Here is a 21,785-nt window from a genome sequence, read left to right as displayed (position 1 = left end):
AAAGAGTCTTTTCTCTTATAGGTTATTACAAAAATATTGAGTACAGTTTCCTACGCTATACAGTAGGCCCTGAAAGTGAAAGTGAAGTCACTCAGTCGTGTCCGACTCTTTGCGACCCCATGGACTGTAGCCTACCAGGCTTCTCAGTCCATAGGATTTTCCAGGCAAAAGTACTGGAGTGGGTTGCCATTGTCTTCTCCAGGGGATCTTCCCAACCCAGGGATTGAATCTGAGTCTCCCGCATTGTAGGCAGACATTTTACCCTCTGAGCCACCAGGGAAGCCCACAGTAGGCCCTAGTTGTCTTTTATTTTGTATCTGTTAATCCCGGCCTCCTAATCTGTCCCTCCCCTCACTTTTCCCCTTTCGTAAACATAAATTTGTTTTCTATGTCTATAATTGAGTTTCTGTTTTGTAAATAAGTTCATTTGTATCTTTTTAAGATTCCACATATGAGTAATATCACCTGGTATTTGTCTTTCTCTGACTGACTTTGTTTAGTATGATAGGTCCATCCGTGTTGCTGCAAACGGTGCTGTTCCATTTTTTATGGCTGAGTAGTAGTCTGTTGTGTTTATATATGAGCTGGTACTGTTGACCCACTCCTCCGTCAGTGCGCATGCAGGTTGCTTCCGTGTCTTGGGCCTCGTAAGCAGCATGTTGTAAACACTGCTGCTGTATCTTGGCCAGTGGAACCGTGCACGCATCTTTTCAAATTATGGTTTCTCCAGATGCATACCCAGGAGTGGGATGGCAGGATCATACGCTAACTCTGTTTTCAGTTTTTTAAGGACCCTCCATCCTGTTCTCCATAGTGGTCCTCGATGTTTGAAGAGTAAGACAGAAGCAGTGGGATGAGCCGGGAGCAGGGCCAAGAGGGGGTTCTAGTCTCACACAGGCAATTAACTCCCCGTACTGTGTGAGCCCAGGTCACCTGCCCAGCTCCCTCCAGCCTCAGATCCTCAGCTGTCAACTGGAGATGCTGGTCCCTTCCCTCTTTGTGCTTCCTTGTGGCTCAGCGATTCCAAAGGATTCTGTTTATGCCTAATCTTTATATACGTGTGTGTGTGTGTATGTGTGTGTGTATAAACACATAATTAATATAGCATGATACTAGTTTCAGGTGTACAACATAATGAATTGGTATTTGTATATTGTGAAATGATCGTCACAGTAAATTAGTGAACATCCATTACCTCACAGAGTTAACCTTTTTTTTTTTTTTTTTTTTTGCTTGTGACGAGAACTTTTAGGATCTCTTCTCTTTGGGACTTCCCTGGCGGTCCAGTAGTTTAAGACTTTGCCTTCCATTGCAGGGGCTGAGGGAGGCTGAGATCCTACATGCCTCACAGCCAAAAAATGAAAACATAAAACAAGCAATAGTATAGCAAATTCAATAAAAGACTTTAAAAATGGTCCACATCCCAAAAAAAAAGAAAGTCTTAAAAAGGATCAACTGTCTTTGCAACTTTCAAACAGGTAATACAGTCTTAATAACTATAGTCATGTCACCCTTGGTGTACGTTACATCCTCAGGACTTACTTATTTTATAATAGAAAGGGTGTACCTTTTGACCCATTTCATACCCCCCACCGCCAGCTTGACTGTGGAGTTTTTTTTCTTTTCCGTGAAATCAAGTCCATTCTCTGTAGGTGGTGGACATATCCCCTTGGGAGGGGTGTGAAGTGAGCTGAGAATTTCTGGCATTTCAAGATCTGCTGCTTTGGGGCCAGGTGGGATCCAGAGTTTCCTGTTACCAGGGTGGATGCCAGATTTCTGGCTCTAGCCCCAAATTCCAAATACCCATGAAGAGTAAACCCTCAGGCTCCTGTGTCCCCAGGGCTGGCCAAATCTAGCAAGGGAATCAGAGAGTCCTTCCCAGGGAGCAGAAAGGAGAAAAGGATGAGGAGGAGGTCATTGAGGCTGTGGATATCATTTTCACTTGCTCAAAAATAGAGTGAAATCATCTTCAAGGAATCGGGCAGAGGCTTTCTTGCCCTGCGCACTTCAAGACTTGGCTGTTGCCTACAGTTACCCTCATCTTCTGCATTACTGTACTACAGTGATCGGTCTTCATTTTCTCCAAGGAAGAACAACCAGCATGTAATTTGTAATGCCTTTTTCTTCTCATCTTCCTATTTTAAAAAAAGATTGCTGGAGTATTATTCAGCCATTAAAAAGAATACATTTGAATCAGTTCTAATGAGGTGGATGAAACTGGAGCCTATTATACAGAGTGAAGTAAGCCAGAAAGAAAAACACCAATACAGTATACTAACGCATATATATGGAATTTAGAAAAATGGTAACAATAACCCTGTGTACGAGACAGCAAAAGAGACACTGATGTATAGAACAGTCTTATGGACTCTGTGGGAGAGGGAGAGGGTGGGAAGATTTGGGAGAATGGCATTGAATCATGTAAAATATCATGTATGAAATGAGTTGCCAGTCCAGGTTCGATGCATGATACTGGATGCTTGGGGCTGGTGCACTGGGACGACCCAGAGGGATGGAATGGGGAGGGAGGAGGGAGGAGGGTTCAGGATGGGGAACACATGTATACCTGTGGCGGATTCATTTTGATATTTGGCAAAACTAATACAGTTATGTAAAGTTTAAAAATAAAATAAAAAAAAAAAAAAAAAAAAAAGATTGCTTCTTAGTGCAATCTTTTGCACTAAGGTGGCTTCCCAGGTGGCTCAGATGATAAAGAATCTGCCTGCAGTGCAGGAGACATGGGTTCGATTCCTGGGTTGGGACGATCCCCTGGAGAAGGGCATGGCAGCCCACTCCAGTGTTCTTGCCCGGAGAATTCCCATGGACAGAGCAGCCTGGTGGGCTCCCGTTCATGGAGCCGCAGAGAGTCAGACACAATTCAGTGAGTAAATAACAACAGCATCACTACAGTGTTCTTGTGTATTGCATTGCACTTTTTCATCCACTCTCCCTCACTGAATGTGTACACAAAGATTTGTCTGGGCTACTTGGCATCCTCTTGTTGCAAACTGAAGTGGGTATGGCCACCTGATTGCTCTTGCTAGCAGAGCCCTGGCACCTTGTCTCTTTTTATGAAGGGAATCAGTCAGCAACACTCAAGAAGTGTATGTTTATGGAAGGTCTGCATATGCCCAGCAGAGATGCTTGTGGTGGAGAATTCTTACCTTCAAGGCATTATGACCTGATAGGGTCTTAAGGGGAAGAGAATGGAATCCAAGTCTGTTCCTTGTAATTAATGTAGTTATTTAATTAATGTAATTAAGGCCAGTAATTAAAATGTCTGATGCAGGAAGGAAGCGCTGTGAATTCATAGTTCGGGGTTGTCTGAATTTAATACTGTAACACTAGTCCTGCCTGATGCTGGCTTTAGGAAAAGGAGATGCCCGTGTGTGTGCTTAGTCACTCAGACCCCGTGGGCTGCAGCCTGCCAGCCTCCTCCATGGGATTCTCCAGACAAGAACACTGAAGTGGGTTGCCGTTCCCTTCTCCAGGGGATCTTCCCGACCCCGGGATTGAACCTGGGTCTCCTACACTGCATGCAAATTCTTTACCAGCTGAGCTGCTTGGGAAGCCCAGGGAAAGGGGATAGTGTTTTTCTTTTTAAAATTATGTCAGTTTAAAAACAAAATTATTTGGCTGTGCCAGGTCTTGTTGCGGTGCAGGGAATCTTGGATTCATCGTGGCATGCGGGATCTTTCGTTATGACATGTGGGTCCCAGTTCCCTGACCAGGGGTCGAACCCAGGCCCCGCACATGGTCTTAGCCACTGGACTACCAGGGGAAGTCCCAGGAAAGGGGACAATTTTTAAACAATGGATTCAGATAACCTTAAACCTCTGGGCTGTCTATCATAAAAGCTTCTAGAGCTTATCTCTGCAAGCCATTTCACACTATTATTAGGTGTAAAGACAGGACACATTGCCTAACATGACTTATTTCTAACCTTTTCTTCTGACTTATAGTTGATTTTCAGTGCTTCAGGTGTTTAGCAAAGTGACTCCATTATATTCTTTTTCATAATAGGTTATTACAGGATATTGAATATAGTTCCCTATGCTATACAGTAGGAGCTTGTTGTTTTTCTAGACTCATTTCTCATTGAGGACCGGTGGTTTTGGGGTTGACCTCTGGAAGGAAAGGTTGACCTCTGACTCCCCCAACTAAATGTGTATTCAGAAAAAACAAGCCCATATGAATGTGGATTTGATCCCATGGGCTGGCCCAGGACCTTCTTTGGAACAGAAATAAGATGTTTAAAATGAAATTGTAGTAGAGAAGAATCTACTCTGGCTCAGATGGTAAAGAATCCACTGGTACTGCAGGAGATATGGGTTCGATCCCTGAGTCGGGAAGATCTTCTGGAGAAGGAAATGGCAACCCATTCCAGTAATCTTGCCTGGAGAACCCCATGGATAGGGGAGCCTGGCGGGCTACAGTCTGTGGGATCGCAAAGAGTAGGACACGACTGAGCAACCAACACTACATGGAAATAAAACTTCTGGAAGGAAGCTTTGTTTTTTTTTTTTTTTTCTTCTTTTCTGAATGTCTATGTGTATATTTCCTGAAGTTCCTGACTTTGTATGTTTAATAAACCTGTCAAAACAGCAGTGTTCAGGTCTGGACGCACAGGACATGGGAAATGGGGTGATTTCTACGTTTTTTCTCGACCAGCTGTCCTGACTGCTACTGGCAAGGAGTGGCTGTGAATAGCAGGTTTAGGAATGTGGGGCTGTGTTTTCAGAATATGAACTCCGGCCCTGGGCGCCTGGGGGCTCCGGAGGCTCTGGGCTGCCAACTGCGCTTGTTGGCGGGGAAGAGATGCTGGTCCGAGGAGTGGCCGGAAGGCCTCTGAATGGTTTGGATGATGAATGCATCTGTCATGGGAGACTGCTTGTTTTTAAACAGGCATAAAAATATCATTTGCTCGGAGGAAATGAATTTGCACACAAATGTCATGAACCTGTTCCTCGGTGATGTTGTTTGTCTGTGAGATGGTTTGCAGATTGAGGAGCTTATTCTAAGGCATTTGAGGCAGGGGCTCTGAATCTGTGCTCTAGAGCCTGTTTGGTGAGGCGTATTTGTCTGTCTGCCTCTGTAGGGAAGTCCTACCACGTCTCCAGAGGCTTTTTTTTTTTTTTTTCTTTTCAATTGTGACATGCAGACTTTCAGTCGCAGCATGTGGAATCTAGTTCCCTGACCAGGGATGGAACCTGGGCCCCCTGTATTGGGCGCTCGGAGTCTTAGCCACTGGACCACCAGGGAAGTCCCTTCAAGGGCTTGGAAGAAGATTCTTGCCTACCCAGCCCTTCATGATGCTGATTGTAGGATTTTCCCCCACCCCCACCATATTCCTAAGTAATAATCTGCGAGTACTTCTGGCAGCTGGTAGGTCTGGGCTGTGTACCAAAAAAGGTACATGTTTGTGCTCAAGAAGTTTGGGCAAAAGCTTTGAGGCTGGGCCTCAAATTCAGTCTTGCGTTTGGTGAGTTCTCTTGGCGAATAACCTGAGCCTACCTCTTCTCCACCGGTTACATAAAACCCTTGCCAAACCTATTCATTTGTTTGTGCCAACTGAATGTATGTTGAATTAATATGAAGTTTTCCCTTAAATTCAAGGAGTTGTTTTCTGTTGTATTTTTGGATTTGGGGAGTAGAAATGTGATTGTTTTTACCTCATTTAGCCTGTAAACAACCCTTATAGAACTCTCTTGAAATTATTCTTGGGAAATTTGAAAGTATTTCTCATAGAGACTTGAAACAGCAAATGAACGTTCCTTAGATGTTGTTTAGTTGCTAAGTCATTGTCTGACTCTGCAACCCCATGGACCCTCCAGACTGCTCTGCCCATGGGATTTCCCAGGCAAGAATACTGGAGTGGGTACCCATTTCCTTCTCTAGGGGATCTTCGTGACCCGGGAACCCAACCTGCGTCTATTGCTTGGCAGGTGGATTCTTTACCACTGAGCCCTAGATACGCAGCACTTAAATGCTGTTATTTATATATTTAACTTTATTCTGTATTTTCCAAGTCTCCTGTAAATGTGTTATCATACTTTTGTAATTTAAAAAATAAAAAAAATTCATAAAAAAATAAATGCTGTGTTTAGGTAATGATGCAAATACTTTTAAAAATGTGTGTAAAGAAAGGGAGAGGGTGGGCTTCCCCAGTGGTTCAGTGGTTCAGAATCTGCCTGCCAATGCAGGGAACACGGGTTTGATCCCTAGTCTGGAAAGATGCCACGTGCCACGGGGCAACTAAGCCCGTGCGCCACAACTGCTGAGCCCACGTGCCCTGGAGCCCCTGTTCCACAACCAGAGACGCCGCTGCAGTGAGAAGCGCACCGCAACAAGTGAGCCTCCACTCGCTGCACCTAGAGGCCACCTGTGCACCGCTGCAGGGGCCCAGTGCGGCCGAAAACAGGAAAGGGAACGGTGTGAATTGTCTTCCTTGTTGGCGACTGCTTTACAGTGAATGCTCCCCTGCCTCCCTCCTGCTGTTCCTGGCAGCTTCTGAAGGGGCACTTGTCAGGTTCTAGAAGGAAGGGGGCTCTGGCTGTGGGAAGCAGGTGTTCTCTGGCTTGGGGAGGGCTTAATGCTTCAGGGCTTACTCCGTACACACCTGGCCAAACCTAAGCAACCACCTGTCTGTTAAGCCAATGAACAGGCCTCTCTTTTATAAGGTAGAGCAATATCGGGGACAGTGTGAGTCCCAGGGAAGGGCAACCTGCTCTCTTTTAGGAATAGCAGTTAGAAATACAGCATGAGGGACTTGCCTGGTGGTCCAGTGCTTGAGACTTCCTCTTCCAGTGCAGGAGCTGGGAGTTTGATCCCAAGTCGGGAACTAAGATCCCATATGCCTCATGACCAAAATGCTAGGATATAAAAAAACAACAGAAGCAATATTGTAACAAATTCAATAAAGACTTTAAAAATGGTCCACATCAATTAAAAAAAAATCTAAAAAAAAAAAAAGAATCACAGCATGAAAACCTGTTCTACAAGGAGCTCCAAACCACAGAGCTTTCACAGATAGTTACAGGAGAGGTTGAGACTGCGGTGTGTAACATAGCAAGCTGTGCTCTGCTTCAGAGCTCGCTGGAGAGACCCCCGCGGGTCTCTGGGTTCATCTGGTCTCTGGGGACTTTGGATTCATCTGGAATGTAGCTGACCTCGTCAGCCTCTGGGACAGCCGATCCCTGCTCTGGGGCCACATACCATTGGCTTGTGTGCCCTTTTACCTTCCGTCAGTCTCTAACTCTCCTGCCCTGTTTTATGGCTTTTCAAGGCCTTTTCACTTTCATGCGTTGGAGAAGGAAATGGCAACCCACTCCAGTGTTCTTGCCTGGAGAATCCCAGGGATGGGGGAGCCTGGTGGGCTGCCAGACATGGGGTCGCACAGAGTCGGACACGACTGAAGTGACTTAGCAGCAAGGCCTTGACCTTGTGTATTTTGGTGGGTACAGGTGCTGCCCTGACATTCTATTGCGCCCTTCACTTTTTTTTTGGCGGGGGCGGGATAGGGAGGCTTGTGAGATCTTAGTTCCTTACCAGGGATTGAACCCGAGGAAGCAAGGAGTCCTAACCATTGGACATGCAGGGAAGTCCCCCCCATCACCTTATATTTATTTTTTTCCCAAACTTTAAACTTTTTATTTTGTATTGGGTATAGCTGATTAACAGGCTTCCCTGGTAGCTCAGCTGGTAAAAAAAATCCGGCTGCAATGAAGGAGACCCCGATTTGATTCCTGGGTTGGGACGATCCCCTGGAGAAGGGATAGTCTACCCACTCCAGTATTCTGTGCTTCCCTGGTGACTCAGACAGTAAAGAATCCATGTGCCACGCGGGAGACCTGGATTCGATTCCTGGAGGAGAGAATGGCAACCCACTCCAGTATTCTTGCCTGGAGAATCCCATGGACAGAGGAACCTGGCAGGTTGCAGTCCATGGGGTTGCAAAGACACAACTGAGTGACTAAGCACAGCACAGCATAGCCAATTACCAATTAACAATGTTACAGTTTCAGGTGAACAGCAGAGGGACTCAGCCATACATGTACATGTATCCATTCTCCCCCAAACCTCCCATCACCTTTTATTTGCAGCTGTAGGTCACCTACCTAGGTCACATTGCTGCATGACCTGCTTGCTGCTGCTGCTGCTAAGTCGCTTCAGTCGTGTCCGACCCTTAGCGACCCCATGGACTGCAGCCTACCAGGCTCCTCTGTCCATGGGATTTTCTAGGCAACGGTACTGGAGTGGGGTGCCATTGCCTTCTCTACACGACCTGCTTGGCCTGGTGTTTTTTCCTGACAAATACCACCATACCGGTATGTATACATTCCTGGCTGTAGCAAAACACTGGTTACACACTGAGCAGTGTTTGGCCCCTCTGGGAAGGACTTGTGGCAGGCTGGTGTGATAGCGCATGGGCAGAAAACACAGGAGGACCCAGCTTTGAAATTTGGGGACATTATTTTAAATACTGATTTTAAAGCCTTGAGCAGTTAGCATCTTGACTGGTCTGGAAGTTCGTCTTGCCTCCATCAGTGATTGTGCTATTATTACAAGTTCTGGCTATCCTTGGAAGGAAAACTTCCTTAATAGAGTAGTAGTTTTTTTTTTTTTTTAACTCTTTATTGAATTTGTTACAATATTGCATCTGTTTATGTTTTGATTTTTGGCTGTTGAGGCAGGTAGGATCTTAGCTCCCAACCAGAGATCAAATCCACACCCCTTGCATTGGAAGGTGAAATCTTAAGCACTGGGCAGCCAGGGAAGTCCCAATAGAGAAGTGTTGAAATGGCCATTTCCCATCATTTTTTAGTTTTTAAGTTAGAAAACCGAAAGCGTTAGAAACACTTTTTGTAGGGATGCTTTCTCCCATCATCTTATAAGTCAGTGCTAATGGTGGGAAATTGGAAAAAGAGGAAAAAGCCCTGAAAACCACAGTTAACCGTTTTGTATTGATTTTGAAGCTTTATCTGTGAATTTTGTTTATATGGTCAAGTTCATACTGTTTAGGGCTTCCCTAGTGGCTCAATGGGTAAAGAATCCGCCTGCAATTCAGGAGACCCTGGTTGGATTCCTGGGTCTGAAAGATCCCCTGGAGAAGGGAAAGGTTACCCACTCCAGTATTCTGGCCTGGAGAATTCAATTGACTGTGTAAACCATGGGGTTGCAAAGAGTTGGACACAACTGAGCGGCTTTCACTCTCACTTTTCACACTGTTTTTGCAATTTTATATCTTATTTCTACTTAATGGAATAACAGTATTGGAACATGGGCCACACGTGTATTTTGTGTGTTTGTGTATGATTCACAGCCTCTCACCTGGGTCCTGCATTGGCACCTACCTCCTGTGTATGCCCCAACATGCCCCCCTCTTCCCCCACCCAGGCTTCCTGGGAACCCCTACATAGTGGCCTCAGGTCAGCATCAGTGTTAAGAACATTCTTGAGCCGTAGCTCAAGTCTGTCTGTGACTTGGTGAGACCCTTGTGTTTTGGATGAGGAACTTGGACTGGAGAGGTAGCCTGTATCCCTGCTCACATCTCAACTTTCCTTGACACTTAGTATTAGGTTGGTTGTTGTTGCTAAGTCGTGTCCAACTCTTTGCGACTCCATGGACTGCAGCATGCCTGGCTCCTCTGTCCTCCACCATCTCCTGGAGTTTGCTCAGATTCATGTCCATTGAGTCGGTGATGCCATCCAATTGTCTCATCCTCTGTTACCCCCTTCTCCTGCCCTCAATCTTTCGCAGCATCAGGGTCTTTTCCAATGAGTTGGATCTTTGCATCAGGTGGCCAAAATATTGGAGCTTCAGCTTCAGCAACAGTCCTTCCAATGAATATTCAAGGTTGATTTCCTTTAGGATGAACTAGTTTGATCTCCTTGCAGTCCAAGGGACTCTCAAGAGTCTTCTCCAACACCGCGGTTCAGAAGCATCAGTTCTTCAGCCCCGCAGCCTTCTTTGTAGTTCAGTATTAGATTGTACCAACCTGTTAAAACAATGACTCACATGGCCCTCCAGTTAGAAAGCAAACCCTAGCCTATTCTTCTCTCTCACCAGCAGCACTCCAGCAGAGGGTGGTTGCAAAGCCTGTTTAGTCTGACTAAGGTCCCGTGCTCAGGAAACGCGTACATGTTGATGAGTGTGGGCCCCAGTTCCTGTTGGGTGGTCCTCAGCACACCTACCGCCTGTCTGCTAGAATGTTCGTCTCCATCTGTTAGGACGGGAGCGGTGCTGAGTGTCGCTTTGTAAGGTGCGCGTGGTACAGCCTGTCAATCATCTCCTTGGCGGAGATGTTCCCGGATGATGTCGAGAACTCCCTAGGCGGCAGGGAGCTCAGTTTTGTTTGTGGTCCTGTCAGAAACACTACACCTTGTCTGCACACTGTTCCTATTTTCTGTTATTTCCGGTGGGATGTGAAATTCACTCGTGCGGGAGAACTCGAGATTGGCAGGTGTGCTTGGTTGGTTAAGAGTCAAGTTCCTGGCTCAGCTGCAGAAGTTCAGCCCGAGTCCTCCTGGCCCGGCAGACCTGTCAGTGGTAGGTGCTGTGCACGGGCTGCCCTCGATCCGGGAGTGCAGGCCACGCGCCCCTGGGGCTCTCCCTGGGTTCAGGACCTCTGTGATGGCCTGGGCTCTGCATGCAGAAGTTTCCTGAGGACGCCTTCCTTCCCCTGGTGAAGTGACCGGCCCGGGGCTGTGCCAGGGCAGATGCCTCACTCCTGCCAAGGGTCTCTCTTCCAGCTCGTAGACTCCTGGCGCCAGGGCCCGTGTTGCTGCTCTGCGCTCCAAGCTGGAACACGAGTGGGTCCACAGAGAATCCCAGGCTGCCTGCCTGGGCACTGTGGGTAGGGCTGGTCGGGGGATGACCTCCCTGGTTGCACATCCCAGGTGTGTGACCTTGTACCAACTGCATAACCACTCGGAGCCTTGGGGATAAAACTACACCTACCGTTAAAGGGGTGGTTGTTCAGGTGCTGAGTTGTGTCTGATTCTTTGTGGTCCCATGGACTGCAGCATGCCAGGCCTCCCCTGTCCTCCACTCTCTCCCCTGGAGTTGGCTCAAATGCACCTCCATTGAGTCGGTGATGCTGTCTAACCTTTAGTGTAGTGAGCCTTAAACAGAGGTAAGGAGAGGGACAGGTTCATCGCAGTCCCCATCCTATGCTCTTTGTCTGATGTGTGCTAGCTGATGACACTCGGGACTGTGTCCACAGTTGGGGGGTGTCCGGGATCAGACTGAACTAACTTGTGTTCAAACACGCAAGGCCGATAACGATATTCTAAAGGCCAGAATACGGTTCAATATTTCTGGGCTGCTGAATTTCAAAAGGGCCAAGAAGTTTAAACAAAACAAAATCCTCAGTGGCTTGCTGACGTTTAACTCTAATAATACGGATTTAGCTTCTAAGCTTTAGGGCTTCCCTGGTGGCTCAGATGGTAAAGAATCTGCCTGCAATGCAGGAGACCTGGGTTCGATCCCTGGGTCAGGAAAATCCCTGGAGGAGAAAAGGGTAACCCATTCCAGGATTCTTGCCTGGAGAATCCCATGGACAGAGGGAACCTGGCAGTCTGTGGGGTTGCGAAGAGTCAGACGTGACTGAGCGACTAACACTTTCACTTTCTAAGTTTGAAGGCCTCACTGCCCCATTACAAGTTCTCCAGGCCCGTGAGTGTGTACACGCCCTCTGAATGCCTTCTTTCCAAGGCTGTGTGCCCTGAGCCCACTCCCTGGTGGGTGGCTGTGAGCAAACTCTTACCAGAGCCACATGTGGACCAGCTGCCCATCACGCCCTTGGGTCCACCCACTGCTTCCTGGGACTTTGTTTCTCATCCAGCCTGACCCCGAAGTCTGTTTGCATCTTGCCTGGGCCTCCTGTGATTTTGTGTTCAGTTATTTTAGCAAAGGAGGCTGACAGGTGGTTTCCTCCTGTGTGTGGCTTGGTTTATCCTTTGTCTTTTTTTATTGGGATATAATCGACATGTAACATGCTGTAAGTTTAAGGTTTACAACTTATGTTGATTTGACACATTTATATGTTGCAGTGTGATTACTGCGTGGTCTTGACTGACACCTCTGTCACTTTACACAGTGATCATTTCTTTTTTCGTGGTGAGAACAATGAGGATCTAGTCTTTTAGAAGCTTTGACGTCTGTAACACAGGACTGTTGACTATAATTGCTGTGCGGTGAGGTAGATCTCCAGGACTTTTTTTATCTACTAGTGACAAGTCTGTACGCTTAAACAGCATCTCCCCAGTTCTCCACACCCCCAGCCCCTGGTAACCTGCGTTCTACTCTCTGTTTTTATGAGTTTGGCTTTTGCAGATGTAAGTGAGATCATACAATATTTATCTTCCTCTGACTTATCTCAGCATAATGCCCTCAAGATCCATCCATGTTGCAAATGACAGGATTTCCTTCTTTGGATCGTATTTCCTCGTGTGTCTGTGTGTCTGGGTCTGTATCCCCCGCCTCCCCCCCTCCATCTTTCTTTATCCATCATCTGTTGATACATGCTTAGTTTGTTCCCATGTCTTGGCCCTTGTGGGTTAGTTTATCCTCTCCTGTACTTCATGTCCTCTTAGGGAGACTTTGGTGGGCGACTCCATCATATAATGAAGGCTGCTGCTTAATTATTCAAACAGGATAGAACCAGTGCTTCGGGATCCTGGAGCACTTCCAGTGGCCCCCATCCCAGGCCATGCTGCTGATTCCTTGCGTCTCTGGCTTAGGGTTTTGAAAGCTCGCCAGGTAACCCTGGGCTTCCTAGGTGGGACTAGTGGTAAAGAATCCACCTGCCAATGCAGGAGACTCAGCTTCAATCCCTGGGTCAGGAAGATGCCCTGGCGGAGGGCATGGCAACCCACTCCAGTGTTGCTGCCTAGAAAATCCCATGGACAGAGGAGCCTGGTGGGCTCAGTCCGTAGGGTCACTAAGAGTCAGGTGCAACTCAGAGACTGAGCACAGGTGGCCCCAGTGCCCAGGCATGATGGAGAACCAGTGGAATAACTCCGGCTCCTCCTGAGACATGCAGGACAGCTGGCCAGGGTGACCCTCGGCCTGTGCAAGTGGGTTTTCCTGTTACCCCTGTCCTGGTCTGAGGAGCGAACTCTCAGATGATGGAGCTTCCCTGCTGCTGGCTGCCCTGCTCCTTCACCACCCCGGCCCCTGACCGTGGTGTTGGCTCTGGCAGGAGATGGACACCCTCCTGCGCAGTGAGGACCCCTGCATGAAGACACGGGGGAGGCTGAGGGCAGCCGGGGGCCCGGGTTCCACACCAGCTCACATGAAGTATTCGGCCTGTTTCCTGGAGGAGGGACATCTGTGTGTTACCTTCCCGTGACTAGAGAGAGGGACTCTCGTCTTTATAGATAAGAAAACTAAGGCTTGAATGGAATGAGTAATGAGTCCAAGGAAACAGCCAGTGTCTTTTCAGGGCACCTATAGGAGAATCGCTGGGATGGAGGCGGGGCGGGATGGACAGAGAAGAAAGCGGGTGGCAGGCGTGTCCTGCATTTTGGTAACTTTGGAGATGAAAGTAACCCTAGGAGGGAAGTAACAGCTCCAGGCAAACAGTCAGGAACCTCAGAGAGAAAGAGAAGGTCCTTGACTGGCAGGTCTGTTTTCCCTGTACGGCAGGCTCTCGGGGGAGCTTGTCACAGTGTCGGGGCTCAGGCAGCCTCCTGGACAGTCACCCCAGACTTGGGGGCAAGGGTGCAGGCATTGCTGGAGGCTCCCAGCCTCATGACTCTGCATTGAAACCAAAGATCGGGAGCGACAGGAGATGAAAGGGGTCCTTACTGAAGCCAGGTTCGGGAGGAGAGGGCTTGGAGGGAGGGGATCGTGTGCCTTCGGAGGCTGGCCGGGAAGCGGGCACCACCAGGTGACCGATGGGCAGTAACCTGCCACTCGAGTGCTCTGCTTGCCCCCTTCCCGACTCCCCTGTCACCTGGGACCATGTGAAGCCCCAAGGGGACCCGCGGGTTCTGCCAAGGGGTGGGGCTTGGACCAGAGGCTGGAAAACACGCAGCGCCAGTAGTTCTCCACTCCCAGCACGTGGGAGGCCCCTGGGGAGACTTGGGAATGCTGAGGCCAGGCCCCACCCTGGCCCAGGAGAGCTCAAGTCCCTGGCTGCGCCTGGGGAGGCAGGGAGGGCCCGGCCTTCCTTCCCCCACTGAGGTCGGCCCAGTCCTCACTGTGTGTGACCTGTGAGAATCGTTAAGCGTGATATTGGCTGTTTCAGGAACTTCAGCAAATGAGCCTGGTTCTCAACCCCCTCCTCCTTCCAGAGACATTCCAAGGAGCTCACTCTTTTTTTTCTTTTTTTTTTTAAATATGATTTTATTTATTTATGGCTGTGCTGGGTCTTTGTTGCTGCACGCGCTTTTCTCTATTTGCTGGAAGTGGAGGCTACTCTTCCTTGTGGTGTGTGGGTTTCTCATTGTGGTAACATCTCTTGTTGGGGCTCCCGGGCTCTAGCGCACAGGCTCAGTAACTGTGGCACACAGGCTTAGCTGCTCCAAGGCTTGCAGGATCTTCCTGGATCAGGGACTAAACCTGTGTCTCCTGCATTGGCAAGCGGATTCTTTACCACTGAACCACCAGGGAAGCCTGGAGTTCACTCTTCTAAAGGCTGAAAAGGAACATTTTGCCCTCTAACAACTGCCGCGCACTTTGAAATGCATGGGCATCCCCTCCCATGAGTTTGCCTTTTGCTGGACTTAGATTATTGATAAGTCAGGGTGGTGGGTGAAATAAATGTTAACCACTAGTCAGTAAAGGTTGGCTGTGAAATCCATTTTGGGTTCAGAGAGATGGTTGGGTGTGATGGTCAGTGTGTCGTGGGGGGTGGCAGAGGCCCTGTCTTGGCACATTTGGGGCTGCCTCATTCTCCGTGCAGGTGGGCAGGGGCCGACAGGAAGCCCCCCGAGTTGGCAGCGTGTATGTTTCCTAGGGCTGTTGTAACAAAGACCCGCAAACCAAGTTGCTTAAAAGAACAGTAGTTCTGGGATCTGGAAGTCCAAGATGAAGAAGTTAGCGGGCCAGCTTCCCGACACCTGCGGGGGAATCCTTTCTTGCTTCTTCCTTGCTTCCCGTGGTGGCTGGAAACCTCTGGGGCTCCCTTGCAGCTGTATTGCTCCAGTCTCTGCCTTCACCGTCCTGAGGTGTTCTCCTTGTATGTCTGTCTTCACGTGGCCATCTTCTCACAGACACCCGTCAGGCTAGGTTGGGGAACCTACTCTGTACCAGGATGACCTCATCATAACTAATCATTGCACATGCAGTGACCCTATTTTAATAAGGTCACACCCTAGGGTACCGTGGAGTAGGACTTCAGCATCTTTGGGGGGCATACACAGTTCAGCCTGTGGCAGGTGTGTTGTGTAGGTGGTCCGTATGAGGTCCATGTAGACCTCGGTGGACAGGGAACTAAGTCACACAGCTATTCGAGGACAGAGTCAGGATTTGAACCCAGTTCAGTCACTCAGTCGTGTCCGACTCTTTGCGACCCCATGGACTGCAGTACGCCATGCCTCCCTGTCCATCACCAACTCCCAGAGTTCACTCAAACTCATGTCCATTGAGTCAGTGATGCCATCCAGCCATCTCATCCTCTGTAATCCCCTTCTTCTCCTGCCCTCAATCTTTCCCAGCATCAGGGTCTTTTCCAATGAGTCAGCTCTCCGTATCAGGTGGCCAAAGTATTGGAGTTTCAGCTTCAACATCAGTCCTTCCAGTGAACACCCAGGACTGATCTCCTTTAGGATGGACTGGTTGGATCTCCTTGAAGTCCAAGGGACTCTCAAGAGTCTTCTCCAACACCACAGTTCAAAAGCATCAATTCTTCAGCGCTCAGCTTTCTTTATAGTCCAGCTTTCACATCCATACATGACTACTGGAAAAACCCATAGCTTTGACTAGATGGATCTTTGTTGGCAAAGTAATGTCTCTGCTTTTGAATATGCTGTCTAGGTTGGTCATAACTTTCCTTCCAAGGAGCAAGCGTCTTTTAATTTCATGGCTGCAGTCACCATCTGCAGTGATTTTGGAGCCCCCCAAAATAAAATCGGCCACTGTTTCCACTGTTTCCCCATCTATTTGCCATGAAGTGATGGGATTTGAACCCAGGACTTTGCAAATCCAGAACAACATATGACTTCCCTGGTTTGGACTGACTGAGGGTTCTCTGGGGCTTCCTGTGGAATGAAGTTCATTGGTCTTCTGGGCTTTCTCAGGGCATTGGAGACATTGGGCTTCCCAAGTGGCTCAGTGGTTAAAGAATTTGCATGCCAGTGCAGGAGATGTAGGTTCGATCCCTGGGTGGGGAAGATACCCTGGGGAAAGAAATGACAACCCTATCTAGTATTCTTGCCTGGAAAATCCCATGGACAGAGGAGCCTGGCAGGCTGCAGTCCACGGGGCTGCAAAGAGTCGTGCACGACAAGTACACAACAGCTGGGCCCGTGACCCGGCTCTGAGTACTGAGCTACCACTTTCTTGCCCTCCCATTTCTGGGTGAAAGAAGAGGCCACCCATTTACCAGAAGGAGACTCAGAAACAAGAAGTTAGCTTGATTTGTTGATGTGGTTGTGGGGTTGCATGGGGATTTTCATATGTTTGTTTTTATTTCCATTCCCATCCTCATGAACAGCTTAACATTCTCTTAAATGGTACAAAGAGAGCTTTTTAGAGCTTGGCTAACCAACACCCTGCTGAAAGTTGCTTGTCCCTTGGGATCCTTCTGTGTCATCAGCCTTATATGATAAGGACCTAACCCGGTTCCTACTGGGGAGCCGTTTCTACAGCACCAGAGGGCCCATGGTGGAAGGGTCAGTTTGTGAGGTGGCCTGGTTCCACGGTGGCCACCAGGCGTGTGTCTGCAGAGTGAATGTCACTGCGTTTTGCCAGCAAGTGCCCTCTACTGGCTCGTTGCAGGGACCCAGCATCTTGCAGGCTGCAGTGACTTTGGCAAACGGCAGGCTTTCAACAGGAAGATTTCAAGATCAGAATTCCCAGTGGAAAACTCCCTGAAATAAAGAGGCGTCCGTGAGTCTGAGGAAGTCAATTGCTGCTGCTGCTAAGGCTCCCCCAGTTCATCTTGTTAAATTTTAATTAGATTTTTCTGATTCCTGGATCCATGTTTGCATTTCCCACAGGTTGTCTGCCAGTGGATGTGGGCAGATGTGCAGTGTGAGTCCAGAGAGAAAGATTTTCTAAAGGTGGGTGAGGAGACCTGTGTTCCTAGGATGTGTGATGGCCTTAAAGGCAGGGGCAGGCCACTGTCTTACCATCTCCTCCTTTCTTCCTGTTTTCTGCCACAGACCCTCTCATGATCCGCACATGGCTGACTGACCCATGAGTTTCCGAGGACCCAAGATGTTGGCTACAGACCAGTTCTGCAATAATGTCACTCTTGGGGAAGGCTGGAAAAACCATAGCTTTGACTGTACGGAACTTTGTTGGCAAAGTGATGTTTGTTTTTTAATATACTGTCTAAGTTTGTCATAGTTTAGCTATGGTTTTTCCAGTAGTCATGTACAGATGTGAGAGTTGGACCATAAAGAAGGCTGAGCACCTAAGAATTGATGCTTTCGAACTGTGGTGCTGGAGAAGACTCTTGAGAGTCCCTTGGCCAGCGAGGAGATCACACCAGTCAATCCTAAAGGAAATCAACCCTGAATATTCACTGGAAGGACTGATGCTGAAGCTTCAGTACTTTGGTCACCTGATGCAAAGAGCCTACTCATTGAAAAAGACCCTGATGGTGGGAAAGATTGAGGGCAGGAGGAGAAGGGGGTGACAGGATGAGATGGTTGGATGGTGTCATTGACTTAATGGACAAGAGTTTGAGCAAGCTCCAGGAGATAGTCAAGGACAGGGAAGCCTGGCATGCTGCAGTCCATGGGGTCAGAAAGAGCCGGATACAACTGAGCAACTGAACAACGAGGGGAAGGCTGACTACGGGCCATAGAATAAACCCACTTCCTCACTTCCTTGGGGAGGTAGCGTGTTCTCCTCACCCTCCAGCTTGCCCTGCTCTCTCCACCTGTTTTCTGCTTTTCTTGAACTAATGGTTCATTAATCTGAATCTCAGTGGTAAAGAATCCACCTGCAATGCAGGAGATACAGGAGGTTCGATTCTTGGGTCGGGAAGACCCCTGGCGAAGAAAATGGCAACCCACTCCAGTATTCTTGCCTGGAGAATCCTATGGACAGTACCCTGGTGGGCTACATCATGGGATTGCGAAGAGCTGGACATGAGTTAGTGACTGAACAACAGCAACGGTCTGAATATGTATGACTCTGTGGAGTAGAAGGCTTGCACGTGGCTTTCCTCTAACCACAAAACAAAACAGAAAACAGAAAACCGGCTTAGTCTCTGGGATAAATTTAGTTACTGAAACACTTATGTTCTGCCTTAGCCCCAGATAAGATTAGGGGAGTTCTGTAAGAGAATCCAGCAACTGTTGATAGCCTAATGAGGCTCTGAAAGGGAGTGACAGATGGCTGGCTTTGAGTGACCGCGTTGCGAGATCAGAGTCCACAGTGAACAAAACTCCAGCTCCTTGTGGCGTCTGGGGGACGGTGGCCCCTAAACAAGCTCAAGGAACCACACCTTTGATCTCATCCTGTTCCGAGGGTTCATCGAGCAGCTGCTGCTTAAGGGGAGGCCAAGGGGCAGGTGCACCAGGTGTCGGGGCTGATGCAGGCTCCCTGGCCCGCCCTTTGTCTCCCCGTAAAGAGGCTCTTGACAGTAAGAGCGGTTCGTGGGTTGTAAACGTTCAGTGCTTAGTTGTAGCAAATTAGGTATAATTTGATCCTGAAAAGAGTGTGTTATGATCCAGGACAGAAGCATCTAAATGAAAGTGAGAAGTAAGTAAGGCCTTTTTTGCGAAGGTTGTAAGGGTTTTTGTAAAACGTTTGTGCCGAATACCGACATGCAAAGCTTGATGTCTTTGGGTCCATACATCTGCAGCCTTCACTTCCAAGCTGGATGGAACCCACTGTGGCCTTACTGGCTGGAGTTTGTAAGCGTAGACGATACTGGCATATAGTAGGTGTTCAGTGAAAGTGTATTTTAAAAATTGCACAGGAGCGGCTGTATTGATAAGCCTGATGAAACAGGCGGGCTCATCCCTTTTAAAGGAGTTTTATAGGCTCCCCAGGGGTGGGGGTTAGGGGCTGACTTTCCACGTGAGGGGCTGGAATCCATTGGGTACTGTCTTTCGCTTTGAACTTGAGCCGATGGAACTGTCTTGCCCGGCTGACCCTTTTGACTCTTCTATTGATTTCCATTTTGCCAAGGAGGCACTATTGCTTTGTCTTATTTATTCTCTGTGCTCCTTCACTGCCTCCAAGCTCCACTTCCTGCCTTCAGTGATGTACAAGGCCATTAAGCAGAAGTGTGGTTTGCAGGTTGGATTGTGGCTGTAACAGCTTCAAGGAGCTGGTGGGCAGCGGGCTGCGCTTGCGATTAGATCCGGCTGGTAGGCTGGTTTGTGCACCGCCTAGGAGTCTTGTTGAGCAAGTTTACCAGCCTTTCTGCAACTGTCTCTGAGCACAAAAGGAGACTTCTTTGTGTTTCATGTTCAGTCTTGTTTAACTTCCAAGCCTCACCACCCCCAGTGTGAGAGCTTAATAGTCTAAATTTGTGATTGGTTAAGAAAAAACGCCAGGAGCACAGACCAGGGGTTGTTGTCATGTGGCAAGATGTGAGATAAGTTTAATTTTTTTCTTTGTGCTTTTATGAATTTCCCCAAATTTCTACAACAAAAAAGTGTTCATTTTATAATCAAGAAGATCAAAACCAAAAAACATGGGATAGCTTTAGGAGGACAAACTGAGACTGGGTCTTATTTTGAGGGGAAAAGATTTTTGGAAACGCTGTTCTTTGTAACTGGTTCCCTGCATGTGATTTTGGGGGTCCTGTTGGGTTTGTTAAACATGGGTCACCAAAAGTGATAAATTACTCTGTCTCAAATGGAAAGTCTCCTGTCACAGTCTACAGGCACCACATGTATCAGGCTATTAAAATAATTGACCCAAGGCAGATAGTTTCTCCACAGATTAGAGAGATCAGAAACGTTTTGCCAGAGGATTTGGTTGTTTTGAAGTAGCAGAAACTGGCAAGGGAATACGGCTGCTGCTGTTACATTTGATTGCAACACAGTCAAATGATGTAATTTTGTGATTTGTTTTTCTAGGCTTCAATGGACTAGGGATGGTCCAGTCTTCATGGGTTAGGGAATCTTCATGGCTTAGGAAATATTAGGAGGGAAGGTTCGGGATTGAAATGGGTGACAGAGCCTTAAAAGAGGGAATTCTGCCATTTGCAACAACATGACTAAACCTTGAGGACATTACGCTAAGTGATAAAAGCCAGACGCAGAAGGACTCAAGCCACACACGATGTATGTGATGAATCTGAAATCGTCCCTCTCCAAGAAGGAGAGAGTGGGATGGTGGTTGCCAGGTCCTGGGGGAGGGGAAAATGAGCAGATATTAGTCAAAGGGCACAAAGTTTCAGTTATACAAGGTGAAGAGGTCCTAGAGGCCTACCATACAGCATCAGATGCCTATAGTTAACAATCTGTATACTTAAACATTTGTCAAGAGGGTAGATCTTATGTTAAATGTTCTTACCCCATTATATGTATATACATATTAATATTGGGTTGGCCAAAAGGTTTGTTTGGGTTTTCCCATAACATCTTATGGAAAGAACCCCAGTGGAACCTTTTGGCTGACCCAGTAAAAGGCGGAGAGGGAACTCGTGTTGGACATGTTTGTGGCATAGATTGTGGTGATGCTTTCGTGGGTGTACACTTATCTTCAAAACATTGTTGCGTATGTTAATTATGTACAGCCTTCTGTATGTTAAAAAAAAAGGGTGACAGGTTTCTAGAAAGAGCCAAGCCGCATAGGAAGGGCAGATTAGCACACGGATGGACCCATCAGGCGGGTGAGTGGGCAGTCCTGGAGCAATGCGGTCCCATTTCATAGACTTTCATTTCAGAGTCAGCGTCCAGGGAGGAGTTCTGGGTGCCCCTGGACTGTGCTGGTCTGGCCGTGGAGGCGGGCAACAGGCCTTTTCTGGGCACCCCAGATGCCCTCACGGCTGGTGTTTCGCTTGACAACTGTATCAGATCTTAAAGCCAAGCTCTTTGTTGAGTCTTTTATTATTATTATTATTATTATTAATTTATCCATTTGGCTGTGCTGGGTCTTAGTTGCAGCATGTAGGCTCTTTCGTTGTAGCACGTGGGGCTAGTTTCCTGACCTGGGATCGAATTCAGGCCCGCTGCATTGGAAGCATGGGGTATTAGCCACTGGACCACCAGGGAAGTCCCACCTTTGCTGAATCTTGGTTTTCCTTCTTTCCTGGTGTCTTTTGCCCTTTCATTTCATACCCTTTAATCATCCCTTTTCTAAAAGAACTTAATTCTAATCGCTGTGCATAACTGCCATGCTGAAAGACCAGGTAAACGGATGGCCAGGTAGATGGAAATGCTGGGAAGTTTTCAGAAGAGCGTTTCATCGTACCCACAGCAACACATGTCTGTAAGGCAGGGCAGTCCCTGCGCTGGAACTGGCCGTCATGGTGGCGTTTCAGAGCAGGATTCTTGCTGTCACGTATTTTGAGCATTACGTCACCCTGCTTGGAGGTTCATGATGGCAGGATCCGTACATTAAGTTTGAGCCAAAGCAGACGGCTTGGTTCCCATCCAAGGATTATTTATGGAGTGGCTAGGAGAACATGTCAGGGTTCAGCA

At 48.0% G+C, this 21,785-nt stretch overlaps 1 protein-coding gene across 5 annotated transcripts in view; it reads left to right on the top strand.

The window, feature by feature from the left end:
* Positions 1-21,785, top strand: part of TBC1D8 (TBC1 domain family member 8) — a 139,735-nt gene that overhangs the window by 18,804 nt on the left and 99,146 nt on the right. Inside the window, exon 1 of one of the 5 annotated variants that reach the window (XM_044925666.1) lies at positions 17,348-17,458. The exons of 3 other annotated variants lie outside the window; for them this stretch is intronic. In XM_044925666.1, the coding sequence (XP_044781601.1) occupies positions 17,368-17,458 (91 nt within the window). In that variant the 5' untranslated portion in view covers positions 17,348-17,367. Of the gene's footprint in view, positions 1-17,347; positions 17,459-21,785 lie in introns of those variants that run through there. One more of the 5 variants, XM_044925668.1, reaches the window with a different exon arrangement.

This window comes from Bubalus bubalis, chromosome 12 (assembly GCF_019923935.1).
Source record: "Bubalus bubalis isolate 160015118507 breed Murrah chromosome 12, NDDB_SH_1, whole genome shotgun sequence".
NCBI classification, from domain to species: domain Eukaryota; kingdom Metazoa; phylum Chordata; class Mammalia; order Artiodactyla; family Bovidae; genus Bubalus; species Bubalus bubalis.
This window is presented reverse-complemented; position numbering and strand designations above follow the sequence as displayed.